Source organism: Anopheles stephensi, chromosome 3, assembly GCF_013141755.1.
Source record: "Anopheles stephensi strain Indian chromosome 3, UCI_ANSTEP_V1.0, whole genome shotgun sequence".
NCBI lineage: Eukaryota > Metazoa > Arthropoda > Insecta > Diptera > Culicidae > Anopheles > Anopheles stephensi.
Window position 1 is genome coordinate 10,166,454 of NC_050203.1, and position 22,616 is coordinate 10,189,069.

General features: G+C 45.8%; 1 protein-coding gene across 7 annotated transcripts in view; it reads right to left on the reverse strand.

The window, feature by feature from the left end:
- The window catches only part of LOC118513122 (fibrillin-2), an 84,593-nt gene that overhangs the window by 41,557 nt on the left and 20,420 nt on the right, over positions 1 to 22,616 (reverse strand). For all 7 annotated transcript variants that reach the window (XM_036058526.1, XM_036058527.1, XM_036058530.1 and 4 more), the window contains exons 3-5: positions 20,598 to 20,813; positions 1,788 to 1,989; positions 1,497 to 1,705 (exon numbers count right to left, since the gene is read on the reverse strand). In XM_036058526.1, the coding sequence (XP_035914419.1) occupies positions 1,497 to 1,705; positions 1,788 to 1,989; positions 20,598 to 20,813 (627 nt within the window). The remainder of the gene's footprint in view (positions 1 to 1,496; positions 1,706 to 1,787; positions 1,990 to 20,597; positions 20,814 to 22,616) is intronic.

The window sequence follows — 22,616 nt, forward strand, 5'->3', positions numbered from 1 at the left end:
TTGTGAGAGAGAAAATCAGCATCAGGGAAGATAGATGAGCAGAAAAATGTAGGTGAAAACGAATTCCACCACCAAAACCCTTGCACTGGAATAACAGATCATCATGCTCGGCGGGCACCTTGTTGCGATGGATTCATTCACGCTCCATTCGTTCTGTTTCGTTTCGCTTTTGGCTCTAGCGCCCCATGTAGCTAACCCAAAAGCCGAATGCGAACGTGCCACCATGTATTGGCACACAAACATAAGCATCCAACCGGCTAACATCATTGCCGTTGTGTGGGTTGAGTTGGGATAAGGGAACGAATTTATGCTACTAATATCTTGGTAGCATCACTGCGGGACATAAATTACACGTTTTACCTGTCACATTCACCACATAGCAGCAGCAGCAGCAGTTGTTACGGGAACGACGACCGTTACAAAAAGTCAACGAAAAGTAAAATAAACAGACACAAATACCAAAGCCCGGCAACTAACAAGATGTCTGGTTTGGCTGTATGATTTGATCATTTGTATCTCAAACTTCTGGGGGTTTCGATTCTTTTTTCCCTTAATTTCTTTAACTTTAAGGAACGAATCTCTTCCCAAAAGGCTTTCACTTCCCAATCGCACCTTTTGAAATTTAACTTCAACCACAGTATCCACCGTGAAACCTCCATTGATAGTGATCTGGTACCGTTTCCCTTTTTCCACACAAATACACAACTATTTAAGAGATAATATTGATCTCGGCTTTCGAAATCAACCAAGCAATCGGTTTGTCTCGCGGCCGCTAGCGCAAACACCAAAAACGAACCTGCGCAGCCAATAATGGCCAATCGTTGGACAAGAAAATCAGGTGCTCTTCGGTGTCGGCGGCATCGAAATGCGTCAAACCGGTAAGCGTTTCAATGGAAATCGTGACCGTCATTATACCGACTTGGGCACCAAGATTTTCCTGATTAGCGTGGTACCGTTCTTTCTTAGCGTCGTTCGTCTTTCCAAAGAAAGGTCAGACTGCTCGTTCCTAGAGCGCATTAGTAAATGGAGCGAGCGAGTGTTCAAATGGAAATTGCGATGCTAGCATTTGATCGTTATCGAGCTAGCTGGAGCTATAGTGTTTGAGACATCGTTTGATTTAAATGCTTTAAAGTGGTTGGAATTAAAGAATAAAACATTAAAAAAGGAATTTCAAAATCGACAAGATAGACTGTATTCAAAAAATTTAAACCAATTGCATACATTTAGGCGTTTTCGCAAACATATGCAATCTGTGGCAAAAAGTTCCAAAATTAGGGGTTTTGTAAATCAAAACTATATCTGATTTTAATGATAAATCGATTTATATGTCTTTTGAGTCCTGACTCTCGCATGTACTTTATTATGAGCACATATTTAGCCATATCTAGCGTTGAAACTATAAAATGTAAAACTAAACCAAGCACAACGCAACCACAACATTGTCCCCGCTATCGATGGGAACCCTTGCCATCTGTTACCATCTAACCAACGCTTACCTTCCTCTTCCTCCTCTTCCTCCTCCTCCTCTTCCTCCTCGCCCTCCTCGTCATCCTCGGAGCCGGACCGGGTGGAGATGCATTCCGGTCGCTTACCGATCCACTTCCGTCCGCTACAGTACAGCCGATCATGCTCCGTTGGCTGCAGCTCGTAATAATCGTCACACTCGTAGAATGCCACCAGGAAAATGTTGCCATTTTTCTTCCGTCTGCAAGTGAGACCAGTCACACACGTTAGCATGGTACGGCGTGTCATCGAGACGTAAAACTTCAGTAAAGGGGTTTTTTTACCTGTTGTATTTCACCACGTAACCGTTGTCGATCTCGGGCGCCCTTATAAGGCCCTGGGCCATACAGGACAGATCCAACCGAGCGGCCAGTTCCGGTTCAAGGTCGGTTTCCTCCTGAATGTTTTGACCCCGTTGACCGGGCTTCCGCTTCTGTCCGTTGGTGCCCTGCTGTGCCGCCGTCCCATCCTGGTCGTGTGTTTCATCTGCAACGAGGGAATATGGAGAGGAAGAGAGAAAACATTAGACAACCCAAACAGGACAAGTGTCGGAGGAAAAACATTGGAACTAACATTGCAGCATAATTTTATGCATTGAGAACACACACTCGAGTCACACGGGGGCATTGGGAGAATGGACAGAAAAGTTTTACGAAACTGCAAAATCCCACCTCGAACTGTCCGGGCTAGGGCTGCAAGGGCTTTTTGACCAGCGTCTATCCGACCCGTAAAAAGGGCCACAGCTGAGCAAAAGATTAATGTATTCATTGTTTTCACTCGAAAGTGCATTGGTTGCCGTACATGCCGAGATACATGCTTTCTGACCGATACACCAACCGACCCGGGAAAACTTCACGATGTGATGGTAGCCCTTGTACTTTTTTTTGTTCAGTCGCTCTGCAACATCCCTTTGCATACAAGTTTCGGCTTTTTTGTTTTGTCCTATCCCACTTCCTATCTCACCAACAGTGAAACAATGTCGCGGCGCCGTGTGTCGAGGAAGGTGCCCGAAAGGATAAAGTTGAACAGTAAACAATATTCATAACGAAGCGTATGATAAACTGTGCCATTCATCTTGTCCAGTACGGCTTCAGCCCCACTGCAGTCAAATCGAGTGACTGTTCCTCCCGAAAGGAATGGCGTAACTCTGTAATTGGGATTAGAGTTGCTAGCCGTAATGGGAGGTGGGTCCAGGGAAGGAGGATGAGGTAGAGTATTGAACTTACACATGTAACTGAATGTTTCAATTTTGCGAGTTGCTAGTTCAACATGACGAGCAGTGGGTTGTAGAAGTCTTTTTTGTCGGGGGCAGGAATGAAAACCGACCGCCCTTTTCATTTAGTAATCAACAAGCTTGCTTTTAAAACCGATTCACCAAACAAGAGCTAGTGCCAGCTGGCCAGTGGATGATGTTGGGTAATTGTTTAGATTAGATTTGCTACATCATTTACTTTGATGTTCAATTTTTATTACAAAGGATATTGGGATGAGTTAGAGAAATTCGAATCATGTCTGGAATTTGCTCGGGATAGGGTGATGTGCATTGTTAGATAGAATCTGATGCACATTATCGACTCTTTTCAGGTTGAAGAAGAATTTTTACGTGCTTTTCTGGACTGAAAACATTTTAAATAATCAGAGCAGCATCACAAAGATCCGGAACATACCGCAGAGTCCAGAAAAGTATAAAAGAGCCTCAGTTTAAGATTTTCCAGTTCTCGAAAAGGAATTTAATTTTAAAATGTTTTTAAAAGGATAATAAATTATCCATGTTGGAGAAATTTATTACATGCAGCAATAACAAACGCTCAATTCGCCTACACAAGGTCGATAGCTTATTGCAATCAACCAATAAAAATAAATTAAAATCTCTGCTGCAATTATAAATTTGCTCAACCAGAAACCAGAAAAACAAAACAAGGGAAAATAAAAAAAAAATCCACCAACTTAAAGCTTACATACTTAATGAACACAATAAATCGATTACTCGTGCAGAACGATAAGATCACAGTTTAATCTGATTAAACACTAGCAAAACTATGAAAAACAAAAGGTGGTAGCAAAAAACAACAGAGGAAAACCCCCACGGTAGCACAACAAAGACAAAAAAGAATGGTGTAATAATCGTTTGGTGCAATATTACAGACACAACACACGTACACACACACGTACAGCACCCATTAGCCTGGGAAAATTTATTGCTCGGATGAACACGTTTTATTGTATCATTAATCTCCTTCGCGAAAAATCCCGCACACGATTGCCTTCCACCGTCTGTCTTGTGATCGGCCGGCCGACCATCGCGCTTCTGCGTTTTTTGTTGGGCCCAATTTTTGCCATGTTACGGAAGATAAACGCGGAAGCATAAAGATTGTAATGTTGGTTGGGTTGAGGGTTTTTTTTTGGTGGGTGTTTTTGTTGAGCGGCTTCAAGCTTTGTTTGCTTCAATGATTTCGATCCATTTTTCCGAAGCATCTGTTGCGCGTCCTATTTAAAGAACTAGCGGCGCTATTTATGGATCGGATGGATCGGAAGCTTCTTGCTTCTTGTTATGATTGAAGTACAGTGTTGGAGAAAACATTGCTTGCACTGTGTGACAAGATATTTTAAACTCTAGACCTATTGCAAGAGACCTCTTGGAATTAGTCTGTAGACAGAGGTGTCTTGTAAGAGGCTTCTTTAACGCCCTTTCGAACAGGCCTCGTGGACGAGGTTGGACAAAACTCTTTGGAGTAGGTCTCTTGGACGAGGTTTATTGGACAAGACACTCAATGCTTAAGGTCTCTAGTACGAAATCGATGGGAAAAGTCTCTTAAACTACATCTTTTGGACGATGACTCTTGGTGGAGATCTCTAGAATAAATTCGCAGGACGATGTGTTTTCAAAAACGCCTCTCGGACGGTGCCCCAGGGCGAAGTTCTTTCGGCTAGTTTATTTGGGTGAAATCCTTGGATGAGATCCCTTAGAGCTTGGACGATACTATTAGACGAGGTCTCATGGACGAGGACTCATGGACGAGATCTCTTGGACAAGATCTCTAAATCGAAATCAAGAAAGGATGTTCATTTGAAAAAGCCTCTAGGATGATGTAATTGCGCGAGGTACTTTGAAGGACGTTACTAGAGTAATACCGCTTAGATTTGGCCCCTTAGAGGAGACACCTTGGACGAGGTTTCTTGAACGAGGTCTCTTGGACAAGGTCTCTTGGGCAAAGTCTTTCATGGACAAGATCTCTTGAGTAAGGTCACTAGACGATGTCCCTTCGAAAAAGCCTCTTGGATGATGTAATTGCGCGAGTACCTTTGGAGGATGTTACCCGCTTAGATTTCGCCACTTAGACGATACACCTTGAACTATGCCCATGGACGATTCTCTTGGGAAAGGTCTCTTGGGTAATGTCTAAAGTAAAGTCTCTTGGACGAGGTTTCTTTGTCGAGGTCTTATGGACGAGGTCTCTTTGACGAGTTTTCTTGGTCTATACATCTTGGTCGAGATCTCTTAGGTGGTGCTTTTTAGAAAAGGTCCCTTAATCGAGACTTCTTGGACACTTTTTGGACAGGACCTCTAGGATTAAGATCCTTGGATAGGCCTCCTTGAAGGAGGTCAGTTATAAGTCCTAGAAAGAAACCTTTTGGATGAGCCACACTCTTTCTATAAATTAAAATTCTGCAAGCAGTCGTCGTTGAACGGTGGTCTTACCCTTTAGTTCAACACTGTAATTTAATCGCAGCGTAGAAACCAACTCCTTGCACTTTCTACGGCAAATAAATCACACTGCAAAAGAATAGATGAGCTCCACACTCGCTCCGAAATCGATCGTTAAAAGATTTATCTGTCAGGGTGCAACAAAATGAATTATTTTCCACAAATGCGATAACCATTTCCTGGATGCTGTTTCTGTACGAGCTTTACTCTCTTTATCCGCTTCATCGGCCACTCCATCGAACCCCTTTTTCCTGCAGACTCACTTGCAGGATTACTACTACTTCTACTACTACTACTACTGCTCCAGCATCATTCTTACCAACCCGGAACAGCGGATCCAGTTCAAAAGTACCCCTATATCCGCTCAAAATACCTCAAGAAAAAAATATATTCCTAAGTGAAGGCGGCAAACAACCGAATGTATAACCCGAACGAGTCGAGTGGTGAAATAATTCATCAAATTGAAATCCTTCCCGTCAAACCGGATGTACGGTTCCAACCCCATTCCCCACGAAACACGCGCGTTCCGCGTAGCAAAATTAAGCGTCTTGAGCTCCTCTAACAGAAACTCCATTCAGTGTGGTACGGGCCAGGCAACAATAACGGCAGCACAAAAAAATCTCCCACCCGAATCCCTCAAGTAGCACCGGAATCGGAAAGGAAAACTTTCATCCTTCAAACCTCTCGAGATGCTTTCAGGCACGATTGAACGGGGGAAAAGCTGTGCGAAAATCCAGCAGGGGCAAAAACTTTCTACCAGCCCCTTTTCCGTTTCTTCAAGCGTTTCAAAGATTTCGATGCGTACATACGCACTACGCGTGTAGCAAAAGAAAATCCTTTAACTCAAAGCATAAAAAACTCCAGGATAGACCGAGCGAGAGAGAGAAAGAGAGAGAGCAGAACGCCACCCATAACCATTTCCAACCAGCAAATCGGGCTGGCCGGAACTAATGGAAAGGGCTTACCAATCGGTTACGGACAGCCCGGATCCGTATCCTTAAAGCCTTCCCGAACCCCCCGCACGAACAACAACCCCGGAAGCGTCGTTATCCCAGCGGACAGTTGTTTCGGTGGGACGGCATGGCTTTTTTCCTCATTTCGTTGCCGTTGTTTTTCTTTGGCCGTGCCCCCGGTGGGCGAAAGTTTTTTGGCGTCGCAACAAAAAACATTCTACTCGTTGATATTGAGATTAATATTTTTAGCACTGATCCGAATGGGACACACACACACACAGACCGATAAGCTGGTGGCGCTGAAAGCATTATCGAGTGAAAGTTTTTTATGAGTTTCAGCCTGCTTCTTTCCTCTTCTTTCTGTTACGACCCGTTTTATTAAAGGGACGTTTGAGCGGGATGGGATGGATCCCCACAACGCCATTAATGCGCTATTAATAAGAGCGATGAAGAGGGTTTTAATGTACTGCTGGTGGATGCGGAAGCCCAATATTACCTTTTAACTTTCGTGAAACCAAGTTAGCAAAGAGATGCTGCAAGAGACAAGCGCCTAAATGTATGCTATTTGCATGACAAAATTACACGTTTATTCACCAAACTACGCCAGGAAGTCTTTAAAGGATAAAATATACCAACAATGGATCAACTGCAAGAGACAAGCGCCCAAATGTATGCTATTTGCATGACAAAATTACACGCCTTTTCACCAATCTTCGCCAGGAAGTCTTTAAAGGATAAAATACACCAACAATCGATCAGGGACATCTATAGCTACGGCACACCAATATCACTAAACCTTCCGAAGCAAATGCTGATTTGATCCATCCAACATCCATGCGTCTGATTAGGTGTCTGTGTTCTCAAGTGTGCGAACGGCTAAACCCATCTCGATATTTCCTCGATACGATTCCGCTTTGTTGTCCCTGGTGCTAAGGTGCCTCGGTTCACAAATCTCCCGCACCGAAAGCTCCCGGCTTCCTCAACCCACGTGCAGCTCCGGTGTAGCTGGATCGTCGTAGTCGGTCGGTTCAACCAATTCGGTAGAATCTCCCAGCACCGAGCTACCGGGCTTGCCATCAACGAATCTAATTAACACAAACACTAGATCCAAAATCCTCCTGTGATTAAACGCCTGAAATTGGATTAACACCGATCCGCTCGTACACACACGCGCGTGCGGATACAAATGCTAAGGCATTAGCCAACGTTCATAAGACAGCATCCTTTCCCTCGTGGGAGTCCAACCTTACCACGTGACGACGCGATCCGATCTCGCAACACCATCCCAGCGGTGATGGCAGCCGGTTTCCATCAAACATGTTCCCGGCGGAACCTTCCGAAACAGCATGCGGAAATACACCGGCCAGACCGAAACAAACATTTCCATATGTGCACGTCCCGACACATACCGCCCGGCACGGTCCTATTGTTCCGTAACGCTGAGCGCTATTATGCGCGAGTTTCGGTGTCCGAAGACACCGCCAGCCATCAGCCGGCGCAACGGTGCGGAATGAATTACCAGCCCCGAATGGGAAGTCAGGAAACGGAATATCGAACACCCTCCGTTTTCCGGTTGGTCCCATTGTTCGATGAAGCTTATTATCGGGTGCCCGATATCGCTGAAACAACTACCGGGCTAAGCGATTAGCAGTCGAAAAGGGAGCAGCAAAAAGGGAACGTCGAGCGCCAGGGTTAGGCACCACCGAACTACAGAATTAGCTTCCGAGCCAAACATTGTCCCGGGGAGTTACGTCTTTGCCATCGCGCGTGCTGTGTGAAGTCATGCCAAAATCCCCCCCTCCCCTCCCTCCCCCTGGTTGAATGAGGGGGAAGATCCTGCCGGTGTAGCTTGATTCGGTTCGGCGAAAGGTCCCAAGCGGCTGGCGCTACCGGTACGACTAGCTCATGATTAGATTCTACGAGCTCTCACCTACCGAAGCTAGCGTTGTTGGTGCTGGTGCGCATCGACCGACTCTGGCTGATAAGTCGGTGGAAATGACCAATTCCGAATTCCGAGCCGAAAACATCGAGCAAGTCTCGCCCACACGCCCATCACCCAGCAAAAGCGCCCTGGAGATGGATAGAAGTCAATTTGCAAGCCGACTAAATGAAATACCGATTACACGCGTGAAGTTCGTTCCCGGCACAGGGCTCCTTCCCATCCTGGAGCTTCCGTTTGCGTGAAGGAAAGCGGGAGGAGAAAAAGAAACAGTTCAACGATATCGAACCCTACTCGGAACGGGTAGCACGGTTACGAAGCACCGGGATTTGGAGATGCTTATCGGCGTGGACGTACTACGGTTGATGTAGGATGTTTATTCAGCCAGCGCACGATAGGAGCGAACAACAGCAAGCAAACATTACTGGTTAAGAAGTCAAAGTATGAACTTCCACAGAACTTCCTCTCTATATGTCTGCTAATCCCTCTCTCTCTCGCGTCCTGCTGACGCTATTGAGCAGTAGAGCTCCCTTTGATACTGCCTTTGGTAGATCCGGTTCAAGCAACAGATTGATGTGCTCCTGAAAGGTTGTTTCGTTGCCCCGTTACGGTCTCACAATCACCAAGGAACGGATGTCAGTTTTTGATCAGCCACTGCATGGTTCGTTAAGGCATTTTAAGCAGCAGCATGCAATGCTCTGTTGCTTAAAACAAAACAAGCACGTCAAGAATTAATTCTCGTTTTGCAACCATTTATTCTCTGTAGTTCGCGAGCTGAGCTGATGATACGCTGGAAATGTAGTGTTTTTTGAAGAGCGCCACAACTTGATGCGTCACAACGGATTAATGTCGTAATAAAATGACATCAAAATTATTTTAGCTTTATGATAGTGCGCGAGCATGTTTCCACGAGCTGCCGTCGGCGGGTGATGTCATGTCATGTGAAGATATTTTTAATATATTTGGGCAGTAACGTAAAGGAGTATTACAAATATTTTTATTCGTTGGTAGCGATCGCTACAGTCTACAGATAACCCTTTTGAATGATGGGTTCCTTTCAGAGCGACGTACGGCTGTTAGGCAGCAATTTTAGACTAGGCTTCGGTAATCATGAATGCTGGCGTGCTCTAAAATAAATCTGGGCCTATACGATTGGAAGAACCTCCTTGAATGCGAATTTTGTAACACAATATCCATCGTGTCTAGGATCATCTTCACCGTTCGAACGGAAGCGATTTCAATCGATGAAGTCTCAGGGTCTTCGGCTTCCCTCGTCAGGTTCTATCTCTCAAGTTTGCTGAGTGAGCTAGATACGGAAATGCTCTACATGTAATCCAACTACTTCGTTTGAGATAATAGTCGGCACTATAGACATATCTCTGAAAAGAGCTATCAAAGCTGTCAAAAATTCACTAAAAATGCAATAAAGTATTTACTGCAAAATAACTTGCATGATATAAAAGAGGAGGATGACTTTTTACATCCACAGGAGGAAAGGAATCTATTCAGCACAAAACAATTTAAAAAATAAATATTCATCCAAGCTCCATAATCCATAGATTGCTCCTGAAGTCCAACTATAAATCCAGTAGCATCCATCCATATTGAAATGAAATGCTAAAATGATTTACGAGACTCTGTGCTGTGTGTAGTTTGATGCTGCTGCCAGCCTATAATTTACGGCCACACACCATTATCGGCCAAACTACCTGGAGATGAGCTCAGCGCTAGACAACAATGAACAGCATATTAAAACGCATCCAAACGATGATGGGTATTTATCGCTGACTTTCTGCTACGAAATGCCCACTTTAGATGTCTAAATACAAAAAAGAGACTAAATAGGAATCGCATTCAATGCCAGTTCCAGGTACATTGGTCCTCACACCTTCACTCACACAGCATGATTTACCGCGAGGCAGTAAAATAACGCGGTGACAGTTGGACAGAATAAAACCAACCTGCGTGAATGCGTGGTTGGTGCGCATGATGATGCCAGCCGGAGCGGTTATAAATCTGATCGCCATGCTAACCACACCGTGCACCATCGCAATCGTATCGTAGAATCTCGGGGAGCATCAGGAAGCTCCATCGTACATGCGAATAGCTAGCGGAAAACACAGCCACACAAAATAGCCCACTCGCAAATGTCCACTACTCGGCTTTTTTTGTTTGTTTCGGCAGGCTGAAAACCGTATCATCCAAACCGAAGCTCGTGGTGCACTTAAAATCAGAAATCGTCCAGAAACCAACCACAGACCGGACGCGCTGGGAAAATTGATTTACGATTGTCGTAAAACCCTGCCCCGGTACATAGGAAGGAAGGAACACATCCAAATTGTTTCGTCCACATCCAAATCCGATTTGGATCGGCCCCGGTCACACAGTGAAGGTGTTTGTGGTTGTCAAACTCGTCGTTAATCGAAGTTTTCCACCAGCCGCACATGGTCAATCGTGCCCGTTCGTACCATCTGTGACGGTTGAAAGCAACCAACGCGCACCCTCCAAAACTCCGATGACGTTCAAGTGATCGTAAAAATCAACATGCCTGTTGTTTTCGGATTCATCTCTCGTGCCGCTTTTGCGGGAAGGCAGTAATGCCTATCCCTCCCCCCCACCCCCCTTTATTTTATGGCCACCGATGGTGGTTCCCGCAAGGCATCCCGACAACTTATGAATCCCGGTTTTTGAGGATTTTCCTGTGCTGGGGAAAACGGAAGAGTTGGAGCACAGCAGAGAATGGAGAACGAGTGCACGTGCTGGGTTTTATAGAAGTCGGCACACCAGTTTTACGGGATGTCAGTATGCCGGGACCGGCAATCAATTGCCCGCCCGGACGTAATCTGAACACGCGCGCCTGCTCTTAAAACCACCAGCAGGGTGCCACCCAACTAAACAGCAGTTCCGATCGGAATGGGTTTTTAATCGGCTTGTCCGGGGTACACCCAGTCCTTGGAAGCGGTTCGCTTACTTCAGGGCGGTTTCACATCAACAGCTATTCGAAAATTGTCAAACATTCGCTAAAACAAGCAGCATTAATTGGTGTGATTCGTACGAGAAAATCGCAACAGAACAAGGCACTGTCTTTACTCGGGGGAGGAGGGCGCATATCCCTGGACAGCGATCCCAGAGGTTGGTGCAATAAATATGTGCAAAATATTGCACCTCCGTAAAATATGGAATCGTTTCGGTGTGACACGTATCACAATCAACTATTTCGCCGGATTACCAACGTTTGATCCAGCACGGGAACGGAAGTAGAAATCGAAATAATCAAACCATACCGCCCATTAACTGTCAACGCCATATCACGGCCGAATGTCAAACATTCAACTACCAGAGCCCTCGTTGGAGACTTTTATTTCCAAAAGCGCACTCTCTCTCTCTCTCTCTCTCTGGGATGGTGTAAGATTTTTTTGGCAAACACGATTGTGTGGCTGACACGACGGTTTGACTGTGGCCAGTTTTGGCACATCGGGATAAAATATGGGACCACTTATAATCTAACCGTTTCTACCGGGTCGTAAATTTGCCATCTTTATGAAGCGGATCCATGTTTGGCCGATCCTGCCTGTCTAGTGTTGCAGCGCTAAAACGGAACGGAATGGTATAGGTCGGTTTAGCTAATCCTACAGAGGGTTTGATGGTCGACTTCGGGAACTTTTTATATAAATAATACAAAAGAGTTCTTTTTATATTTAAAACAATAGCTCAAATTAATTTTAGCTCGGCTTCGGCTTTTCATCTCCAGTTCGCGATCTCCGCTCATTTAATTAACAAACGATCGACTCTCGACCACAAGATAAATACACAGTGACACATCGATTTCACGTCATTCCCGATTGGCCACTGATTAATGGTCGCGTACCGATTGAGGTGTTAATTAATTTCCCATTACCACATATTATTTAATGCGATAAATTGATGTGAGTAATGCAATTAACCGGCGGACAGATGATGTTTTAATTTTACCAAGCCCTCAACCTTTGATATTACCTGATAGAACATGCTCTCGAATAAGTTTTCTTGGAACAAACTTTGCTGTGCAATTTATTCCAACTAAAAAACTCTTTAAGAGTCTTGCGATCAGTCTGATTTGATGCAGGTGAATAGAATCCACTTTAACACATTATACAATCGCTGACTATTCTTCATCGCTGGAACTAACCAAGAAATCCCCCAAAAAAAAACCCTGTCGATTCGCCTATACATCACTCTCGTTATTTACCTTTCTCGGTCGAGAGTGCTGCTGGCTGAAAAAAAACGTGCCGCTCAATAACTTTCGTAACAAGCTCTTAAAATGTCATCTGCTATTGATAGGTCGCTCGGTAGGCCCACGAATTTTGGTGGTTGGTTTCTTTATTCCTCAGCTCTGTTGCCCCTGATCGACCATGAGAGTTCCACCAAATTTATTCACCTCTTTACAACATCGCCATGTGCCCACGATGGTTGCGGATAAGTCACAAATGGCGTTAAAGGGAAGGATCCGGACCCGACCCGACCGTGTACATGGGTCTGACAAACATGGGCTTTAAGTAGTCCTCTCCCAGGTGTTCCAAATGTCCAATTCAGTAGTGTAAACAGATCACCTAGATCTCACCTTGCCCGAAATCAATCGAACGGCCACCACTTCAGGCCCCAGATTAGAGGTTCAGGTGTTTTCGGTGTTTGGAAATTGTTGGCGCCCACACTTCAGGCCACTCTCTATCTCACATATGATGATGAATCGTTTGGACTCCAGCTTACACACACACAGACAGTGACTCGTCGTCCGTAACACGGATACGGGATTTAATAATATTTTCTTAAGCCGCTCGGACGGCCCATCGCTATCGCTCGCTCTCCGTGGCAGTGCGTGGTAGGAAGTCACAAAATGCACATATTTATTAACACTTTGTCAATGAGAGCTGCGAGTGTGATCAGCGGACGTATAAGGTGTGGATCCTACACGGCCTGTGCTGTGTCCCGAAAAAGAGGCCAAAACAAACGACAAGAAAATTAGACAACGGTGGCGGATTTCATTAGGAGACGCTACGCAGATCAAAAAGAAACCCAAGTCCCAATATTAGTTCCTTTCCGGACGGGGTTAAAAACAATGGACAGACAAAAGGATTGTTGTATTCGCGCTGGACACGCTCTAGTGACCCTAAATCGAATCACATTTGTTATGACAAATTAGCCCCGATGTCTGCCCCCATTAGCTACTACCTCGCCGGTGCTTGGAAGGATTCGAGGTCCGTTGTGCACAAGTGCACTTTGCATTATTAATTCCCGATTGCCCGGTTAATGTTCGCCTGTGCCCGTTGAGTACATAATCGATGAGCCCGACGATCATAATCACCGACCGATTTCGACTGGCTTTTAACATTAGCTTCCCGCCCTGCCCGAAAGTGTCCCATCCACCTCATTCGCTCAAGTACGCTCGTTGAAAGGTGCTCAACTTAAGCGGCAAGGATCATGATTTAGGGTACCGTGGGCTGCATCCGTCATTAGAGTGTAGTCATTAATACTGATTGATTGCCAACTAACCGGCAAGGAAGGAGTGCGGTTTTGTTCATTACGATGATAATGATTATCAATTGGGGTTGCCGGGATGCTTATGCTATTGAGCCATCGGTCTCAGATACAATATGGCACAGGACACGGCCTGCATGCTACATGCTCCCCGGCTATTATAATCGATTCCAGCCGAAAACTTGCTCCAAGGCCCGGAACGGTGGAGCATATAAATTTGCCAAGCAAATAATCAATCTCTTCCCCTGGTACATGGAACTCATGCACCGTGGAACTCATCTCGCCCAAAGGTTAATTTGAATAAAATGTCGATTTATATTAATTTTCTCACCAAACCGGCAAATATTCCTTGCCCGGCGTCCGTGTACTTCTCTGCACGCTACGGACGCTATGCTGCGTTTGATTGCGTTCCCGGACCAAGCTTTTGTGTGTCGAAGCTCGTTGAGTGACGTTGAAAGGTTTGGTTTTGTCACCATCGCCCGGAACGTAATGAGAATTCGATCGATCTCGGCGTCCCCAAGGTGTGTGGTGGTAGCGCACTTTGAGTAAATTAATTTTAGCCTGGTGAGATAACAATGATTAGCATGACGGGCGAGAGCAGGGGGGCTAAAGCGGACAGATTGCAGGATGGCTCACTTAAATAGTGCTTTAATTAACTGAAGCTTATTGACTGGAATTCTGTGATTTATAGAAGCATCAATTTATTCTGCTGACTTCTAAAGATATAGCGATGACGACATGAGTAATGCGCGCGCGATTTAAAATAGTCGTTACAGGGTCATTTTAATGAGAATATTTTGTATAGAAGGAGTAATTCGGAGTCCCTTTAATCGCTTTAATTGAATTAAATCTGAGACATTTTTAGCATCCAACGATCGCAGATCCAACTTCTTCTGAAACTACTTTAAGAGCATTTAAATCGTATTGCGAAATACTGGATCGATGTCCACTCGAACTCTTACCATCCAATACACTACCGGCGTTTAAAGTTGACAGTGGGCGAATATTTCCGTTCGTGTTTCACCAGGCTCGTCCAAAAAGATATTGACGCCACGACGCTCTATCTACTCTACTGTGTCACATTCAACACTCCAAATGGTGCCAAATTTAAGGCAAATCGTAAAATGGTTTTTAGAATCTCGCCACACAAACACGCTTCCTTCCTTCTTTCGGTTGACGCCCGCTGTCGTCATCTTTCGTGGCACCTCCAGAACCGTCTCGCTGCGGGATTCCGGACGGCTGGACAAGCCGGACAGATAATTTCACGAGACGAGCAAAAGCGGAACCGAAAGAATGTCGTTTGACGTATTAGGTTCGTTCACGAGCCAGTTGGGGAAATCTGTTCCGGGGTTTTTGCTAGAATCTGCGCTGGCAAACTCGAACTTGCCGAAAGCTGTCCAACTTTACTGCTGGATAGTAGGCGGGTACCGACACTTCGTCCCGGATTCCAATCTACTCGTCGAGAGTCATTCCATTGCGTACGGTTGTAAATTTTAACGTTCCATCCTCCCGAGGGCCTTCGGAATTCCCTGACCGGACACATCTTCCAATCCCAACCGAGATGCTGTAGTTGAAGGTTGGTTTTATTGAATCTAATCGGTGAGAATGTAGCAGCGCTTGGAATTGGAATTTGCATTTCTGGCCATCAAAACATTGAAGACAGCGCAATGTGGCTATTATCAACTGTCACTCATTGAAGCTCCCCGGCACCGGGCACCTATTGCATATTTGATGCCATTTTCTTTACGACAACTCATAACCGTTTAGAGACATCGGAATCATGCACCGCTATAATTGGGTTCCAGCGGCTTTCCGTGGCCTCAGAATGGGGGCAGTTAGTCGGGAATCAAAAGAGCTCAAATTAGGTCCCTCAAATCCTTTCGCCAAGCAATGACGCTGATCGAAATCGGATGATAACACACCAATTACCTTTAAGCTGAACGCAGTACCGCACGGAAACCTCGCGTGTCTAGACACTGTCGAGACGCACCAGCGTGAAAGGTTCATCGGTTCCAGTGCTCCTTCTTATCGGCGATCGATCGATACCCAATAGTTTGTTCGTGCAAACAAATTGCCCTCCTCGAAGGTCCTCCTCTCCACCTTTTCTCGTCCCAAAAGCCGTCCGAAAACCGCAATAAACTCCGCCGGTCCATAAATTACCCCACCGAAAAGTGTCTGTGTGAGCCGGCCCTTAGCATCGCATAAAGCGAGCATTATCGAGGAAACGTGTTCGGCGTTCGGGTAGCGTACTGCCGGGGCCACCATTTTGCTGTGGGTAGACCGGGTGACTGTAAAACAGTAGGTGTTTCGGTGTCACAGCGGGTGTGTGCCTGTGTCTATGTGCCAGTGGCATCTGGAAGAAGCGCGTGCCCCAAAATTGTCTATGACAGCTACACCGTACGATGTGTGAGCATGGCACTGAGGGACTTGGTCGATGGTTGCTGACGCGATTGCCAAACAGACTCACACCGGCAGTGACTCACACGACAAGATGAACATCTTCTGGCGGCACCAAGAACCGGCCGGCCAGTGAAAACGATTGTGATGAAAATGGTGATGCTGGGTGACGATTATGATGATGATGATGGTGATGAAGATGAGCACAGCATATTGATGCGTCGTCGGGCGCGCTCCGGCCTGTGTTTGGACGTTGGCAAATTAATTTCTGGTGTAGTTTTAATTGGTTAAAGGTGCGTCCGTTCGCTTCAAACTATCCATTTCGGGTGCGCAGCCCGCGCAGCATGTGGTCGTTGTAAGAGCGTAAGAGGTTTTTAATGGTGGTAGCACCTCCTCACAGGAGTTCTCGGAAACAGCATCTGGGTGTCCTCCGAGGGTCCGGCTGGCTGTTTTCTGACCGCAAAAATCACTTCTCATGCGTGTATCGCACCATTTGTGGGCAGAGTTTCCTTCTACCGGTTCGGAAATAGAATCACCCACCAGTGGCGGACAGTCGCTGGAAAGTCTCTACCTCAGCTTTGGACACATTCGCTCGAGCTGCCCACGGGTCCACTGGCGAGCACGGGTCCACCCAGGTCCGGAGACTGTGCAAACGCCCCAGCTGAAAACCACCAACTGGCCACAGGTTGATGGTGCCATTTGCATAACTTCGACCGGCTTGCTACTACTACGCTTGCCATCGTCGAGATCGCACAGGGTTCTCTTGGCAGGGATGTTAATAAAAGTGAAAATTGAATTCGAAGATTATTAAATATTCGAACGAGTGAGCTGGGACAGGAGGCACCATGGCTGGACAGGTGTCGTAAAACTTTATCGACATCCTGTGTAGGTGGCGGTGATGGACTTCCAGACATTGGACATTGCGGACCGAAATTAGTAAATCCTTCATCCGGACCTAGAACAAGCTAGTCGCTGGATGACTTCATCCAATTTGATTGAAGCTTCGAACGAAGTCTATGTCTACAGATTCATTCGAGCATTTAGATGCTTTCCTCGTGATAAATTCTTCAACACCTGTACGAGAGAGGTATAAATAACGCTCCTCTAGCAGATCCCCTGCTCACATCACATTAGCGCTCCAACAGCACAACCGAAACACAGTTACATTTGTCACTCGGGGCGTGAAGGAAATCTAATCACGCATCAATTTGGATGCAAATTTTCCAGAACATAATAATCAACGCAGGCCCTTTCGTTCCCGGGGCAACGTTCCAGAAATCTTCCCATCCCGGAGCGGAAATTGGAACCTTCGTGGCGTAGCAGCTATTCAAACAGCACCTTTGAAACCTCAACTCTTTGTGCCCTTCGAGATTCCCTTTTGTGCACCCTTTTCGTACACGGTGCGTTACGCGAGCCACGCGCGTTTTATTCATTGTTCACACGTGTATCGTCGCGCGTTCGGGCCCAGCGTCTTTGGAAGTGTGCCTAATAACGATGCTTAATTTATTGATCCCTTATATGGGCGAACCGAGGCGACTGGAGGTGCGAGTAATCTAGCCCGAATCTAAGCCGAAAAAAAGAGCATCAAACAGCAGGCGTGAGATGCCCGTTTTACCCGGTTGTTTGGATTAAAGGCTTACAGGGTTTTCCCTGTCGTGGCGAGAACGAGCTTGGCCTTTTAGGAAGGGAAAAATTCTCACTAAAATAACAAATTTATTTGAAATGTTCTAAGCACCAGATTAATGCGGGAAGTTACCTATAAATACAACCCTACAGTCCCAAAACGGCATATGTCTGTCAAACCCTGTAAGTACGCCTCACACAACTTGAACGGCAAACACCAACGACAAGCAAAGAAATGTTAAAGGGTGATCTGGGCACCCAATCGTGAGCATTACGTTGAAATGGAGACCCACTATCACTGACCAACCATCTGCCGCTTTTCTTCTGCAACAGACCGTTCACACAATCCCTGTTGCACGACACCATCAACCACATCCAAGGCAGTGGAATGAGTTCATAAATAATAAAAATACTCCACATTCCCCGGCTTCCTCCAGTATCGAGCGAACATCGATCTTCTCGGGCGCTCTCTGTTTGTTGGTTTGTTCGATGGATGGATTACAGCCGTGATCGCACCGGGCACAATCGAAAACACACACACTTTCTTCGATAGGGAATCGTGCAGGTCGTGGTCCGTGGCAGAATGGTGCTGGAATCGGCATAAAGAGATAAATCGTTCCGTTTATCATTTCCATGCGAGCAAGCTTTGCTGCGAGCCCGGATCGGTGTATCAAATAAGAAACAGCCCGAAAGGAAGCTTGGAGCGATGTCTAGACCAATTCGCAGTGGGGAAAAAAGCAAGGCTCAAGCTCTTTAGCACGCAGGTGGCAACGGTATGCAACTGAACTAGTGCACACCTGCATGCTCGGTAAACCGCCCGGTACACCAGACTCGGAAACGAAATGTACAATTTATTCATTGTTCATGGTTGAATCTCTGTCCGTTTGCTGACGTACCGGTTTGCATCATCTCCGCCATCTTTTTTTGTTTTGTTGGTGTGGCACAAGAACAAAGCGATGAACTCCCGGTGAAAGATTCTACATCCTGCCAATCCATAACTTACAATTTTTCTTCCCCAGAGTTTCTGGCCACTAGAGCTCTCACTCACACCCTGTTCCTTCCTTCGCCCTCCTCGTTTGGATGCAGTACAGTGGTGTAGCGTGTAGTGTATAATTTATTTAGCGTGCCTAACAGTACGGAAAACCCCAGAGCCTGGCGTGGCCAAACCCGCAAAATCTATCTTCCGGTCCTAGTGGGGAGGGTGCCGAGTCGGAAGCCGGTGGTATGGTGGTTGAAAATAAATGGTCCATTGTGGCCAACCAGTTATACATCTTTCGGAGTGCAGTTCAAATGTGGTAGAGTTGAGTTTTTTCCTCTCTGCTCCATATTTACTCAATTCTGATTCTGATGAATTGCAGTGTGTGCAGAATTTCTTTACAGAGGGAGGGGGAAAAAACATGAAGCAGTACCGATTGATCGAACGACTACTGTGCATAACATGGCCCATTTGCTATTCTTCTCGTACTTCAAATCTAGAAATGGTTGACCACCATTTTGTTTGTACTTGTGACATCATATTGCAACCCGTAACGTGACTAGCAGACATGAGTCGGAAGCGGAACGGATAAGACAAATATGGTGCCATCAGGTACCTGATGTGTTGGAGTCTTCAATATTAGAATACATCAATGCAAGGATTTCTGAGCACATTTAACCGGTAGCTAGAGCATTATAGAAGGAATGTAATGTCAATTTGGCAAAAATTATTGCTTCGCTTTCACACCAGTTTTTGGCTGTGTAGTTGGAATATACCCCAAACATCTCTGAGGATTCTTCATCTTCAGGACTTCATCCCTAACAGTTGTAAGGGAGATAGCTGGGATCCTAGTCTTCGCTGTCGAAGTCAAAGAATTTTCAAATCTTGGGCCTTAGCGATCAGTTGATCGTTCGTCTTCGTCGCAGAATCACCCGCAAACTCCTTCAATAAAGCTTTGCGCATACACAGCTGTTGGAGACTTCTGAGAGAAGGTCCAGAGATATTTTCTGCTCTATCCTAACATGTGGACGTATTCAATTATTCACCTTTGATCATTGCCTTCCTCATTCAGGCATCATTCGAGCAAAACTTCAACCGCACTGATGATTGGGCCTTATAAGCTCCAAATTATTGACTGTCGCTTTAACCATCTTACTGTACTCCAGAAGTTGAGTTGATTTAAAACCTCTCAATCTGAATCTTATTCATCTTTATTGAACAAACATGCAAAACTTAAAAAAACACAGCTCTGAGCACCATCTGGAAAGTAATTTAGGACGGAATGGCATTCCTAGTTATATGTTCCCTCTGACAATTCTTCATTTAATTTATCTCAATTCTTCAACCGCTTCAATTGCCATATCAGCTCTAAGACAATTGAATCCTTTAGAGCTCCAGGCAGTTACTAAATATCGCTTTAAAAATCTTTCTGCTCTCTTTAAGCTGCTTGCCACAGATTTGGAACATCTTAAGCCCAACCTTCCATAGGTACAAATCATATTTCCGATCACATTTTAGGTCACAAAGCTCTGAGGTTCGACAGGGAACTAACTTCGAACCCCTTTTATTTGTTCCTTGATACATATCCCCCCTGACAACTAGTATGGTGGAGCAAAAGAAGAAGTAGATACAAAATTTGATACAATACAACCAATCATGTACATTCTCCCCGTACGGGAAAAAGGCGTAAGGTACGGACCACCAAAGTACCAATCAATTCAATTTGTTATCCCTCGTTAAATTTATTCCTCTCAATTTCAGCATCCATCTTGCGCTGTACCCTTTTTTTGATCCCCCAGGAAGGAACAGTATGCTAGCAAATTGGAGCGTATATGATAAAGTGGGTGGAAAATGTGGCATCTTCTGCAGCTACCCAGTTTGTTTGTTAAAGGTTGTCAAACCACATTCGAACACGCGCGAGCGAAAGAAGGAACGAGCAGCGAGCTTTCAAAGCTTCCGTTAGAAGATCCCGAACAGCGTACTTACCTTGCACACAGGCGGGTAGTTTGGCCGCTTCCCATTCATCCGTCTCGATGCTACAGCGTAGCGTGGCGAGCTGCGGCTCCTGCAACCGGTAGCCTGACTTGCAGGTGTAGTGTGCCGTCACATACTCTTCGTTGTCGTCCACGGTTAGCCGGGCGGATCCGTGCGCAATTTCCGGCGGTTGCTCACAGTCCTCGTATGTTTCGCCGGTCGCCAAACCTGTTCGATTGGGCGAAAAGGGAAAAATAAATTCAAAGTTCGCAAACAAAAAACAACCACATGTGTTAGAGCTTAATCAAACAAGCGTATCGGAATTGTGTAATAGCACACGCTAATCGCTGGCCGAACCGTGCCCTAACATCAACTCCGATAAGCATCATCCCGCAGGAAAAGCATCAAAACAAACGCACGTCCGAGTGTCTATCGCGCGTGTAAGGGTGAAGATGAATACTCGTCCATCTGATCGCTGATTGACGTGCCCCGAACCCAGATGGGGACGTCAATTGAGCTCCAAATATCAGTCAACCGGCCAGTCAGTCAAATACCTCGAACTGGAAGCGAACCTCCACTTTTGAACCTGCGGGTTTGCGCTGGAAAACAACAAACCCCGAAAGCCAATCTTCCGGACCTATCAGATCGTGTGTCAATCAAAAATCGATCTGGACAGTGCTGTGCGTGTCTCATCGTCGACATTGAAACCTTCCGCACACACCGGGTGGTCCCGGTTAACAGATTATTAGAAGCTGTTTTGCTCAATGCACATTTGTCGTGGCGCAGAGTTGGGATAGATATTGTGGGCTGGATTTATCTTTTCCGATGTTTCATACTAATCGCCCCGCTTGGAATTTATCTAGACGCAAAATAAAACCCCTTGCGAAAGATAAAGGAGGATGTCTAATAATACATTGATCAGCAATGGGCAACACAAAATTGACCTGTCAGCGTCCAGCTTCTTGCTCTCAGTGTCCTCAGCATCATGCAGAGTCGAATGTAATTTCCTTTCGGAGCGGACATCCAATCTCCGGTAGATAACAAATGGAATCATTTGCTGACCGTTCACAAACACTTCTACCGAGAAGCAACTACTGAGCTCCTGCAGTCCTGTGTAACATCTGCACGTCATAAATGATTCGAGCATTGCCCACACAGCATCCCTTAGCGTCGATGACACCGACCGAATAGATTATATTTATTAATGGTCCTCATTCGAAGCTAATTCCCCAGCCCAGAGTGTAATCGATTAACCCAAACTCATTACTGTGCCACTGGTGTAATCGAGCACTACACTTCCTGCCTCAACTTTGACACATCTTCCTCAGAGACGCCTAACCAGCTCATCAGCTCATCTTGCCTTAGTGAACAGTCGCTCCACTTCGCTTTGATGAATCGAGATGATATGCCGTAAACCAATACGGCACGCACTCCAACACCCATGTGTCCGGACGTGCGTGAAGATTGTTATAAAACGTCATCAACAAAAGGTGTCTGAGCCGCTTAAAATAACATAAAAAAGCGAGACTACCACAGGCAGCCGGGCCAGCCGCCATACGATACGCTGCCACGGTGGGTGACAAATTAAATTAAACGACATCAACATTTTGGGGTAGACATTTCAGCCGTCTGATAAACCGAACACGGCTGTGTGGATGAGTGTATTAGGTGAACCCACGCGCACAACAAGCCCGGTAGCCCACCCAGCCCAGGTCCGCGAGAGGCAAGTGCAAAGAAATAAACCTCCACGTGCCCGAAAGATGCGCTCAAGACGGAGTGCTTGATTGCAGGTCACCGGAAATCGTCAGCAGTTTATTGTCACATTGCTCATCCGGCCGAAGGAGCGCTACACGCTCCGCAAACACACTGTAGCGGTGTTTACTTTTTACTTTGGTTGGTTCGTACGGTCGGGCAAGGATTCCTTAACCACAAACACATCCCACACGGGCAGCTTGTTCTACTAGCGCTACTAGCAATACTAGGAATAAAGGCGGAACTCCTATTAAGCGAGCGACAGAGAGAAAAGGGAGA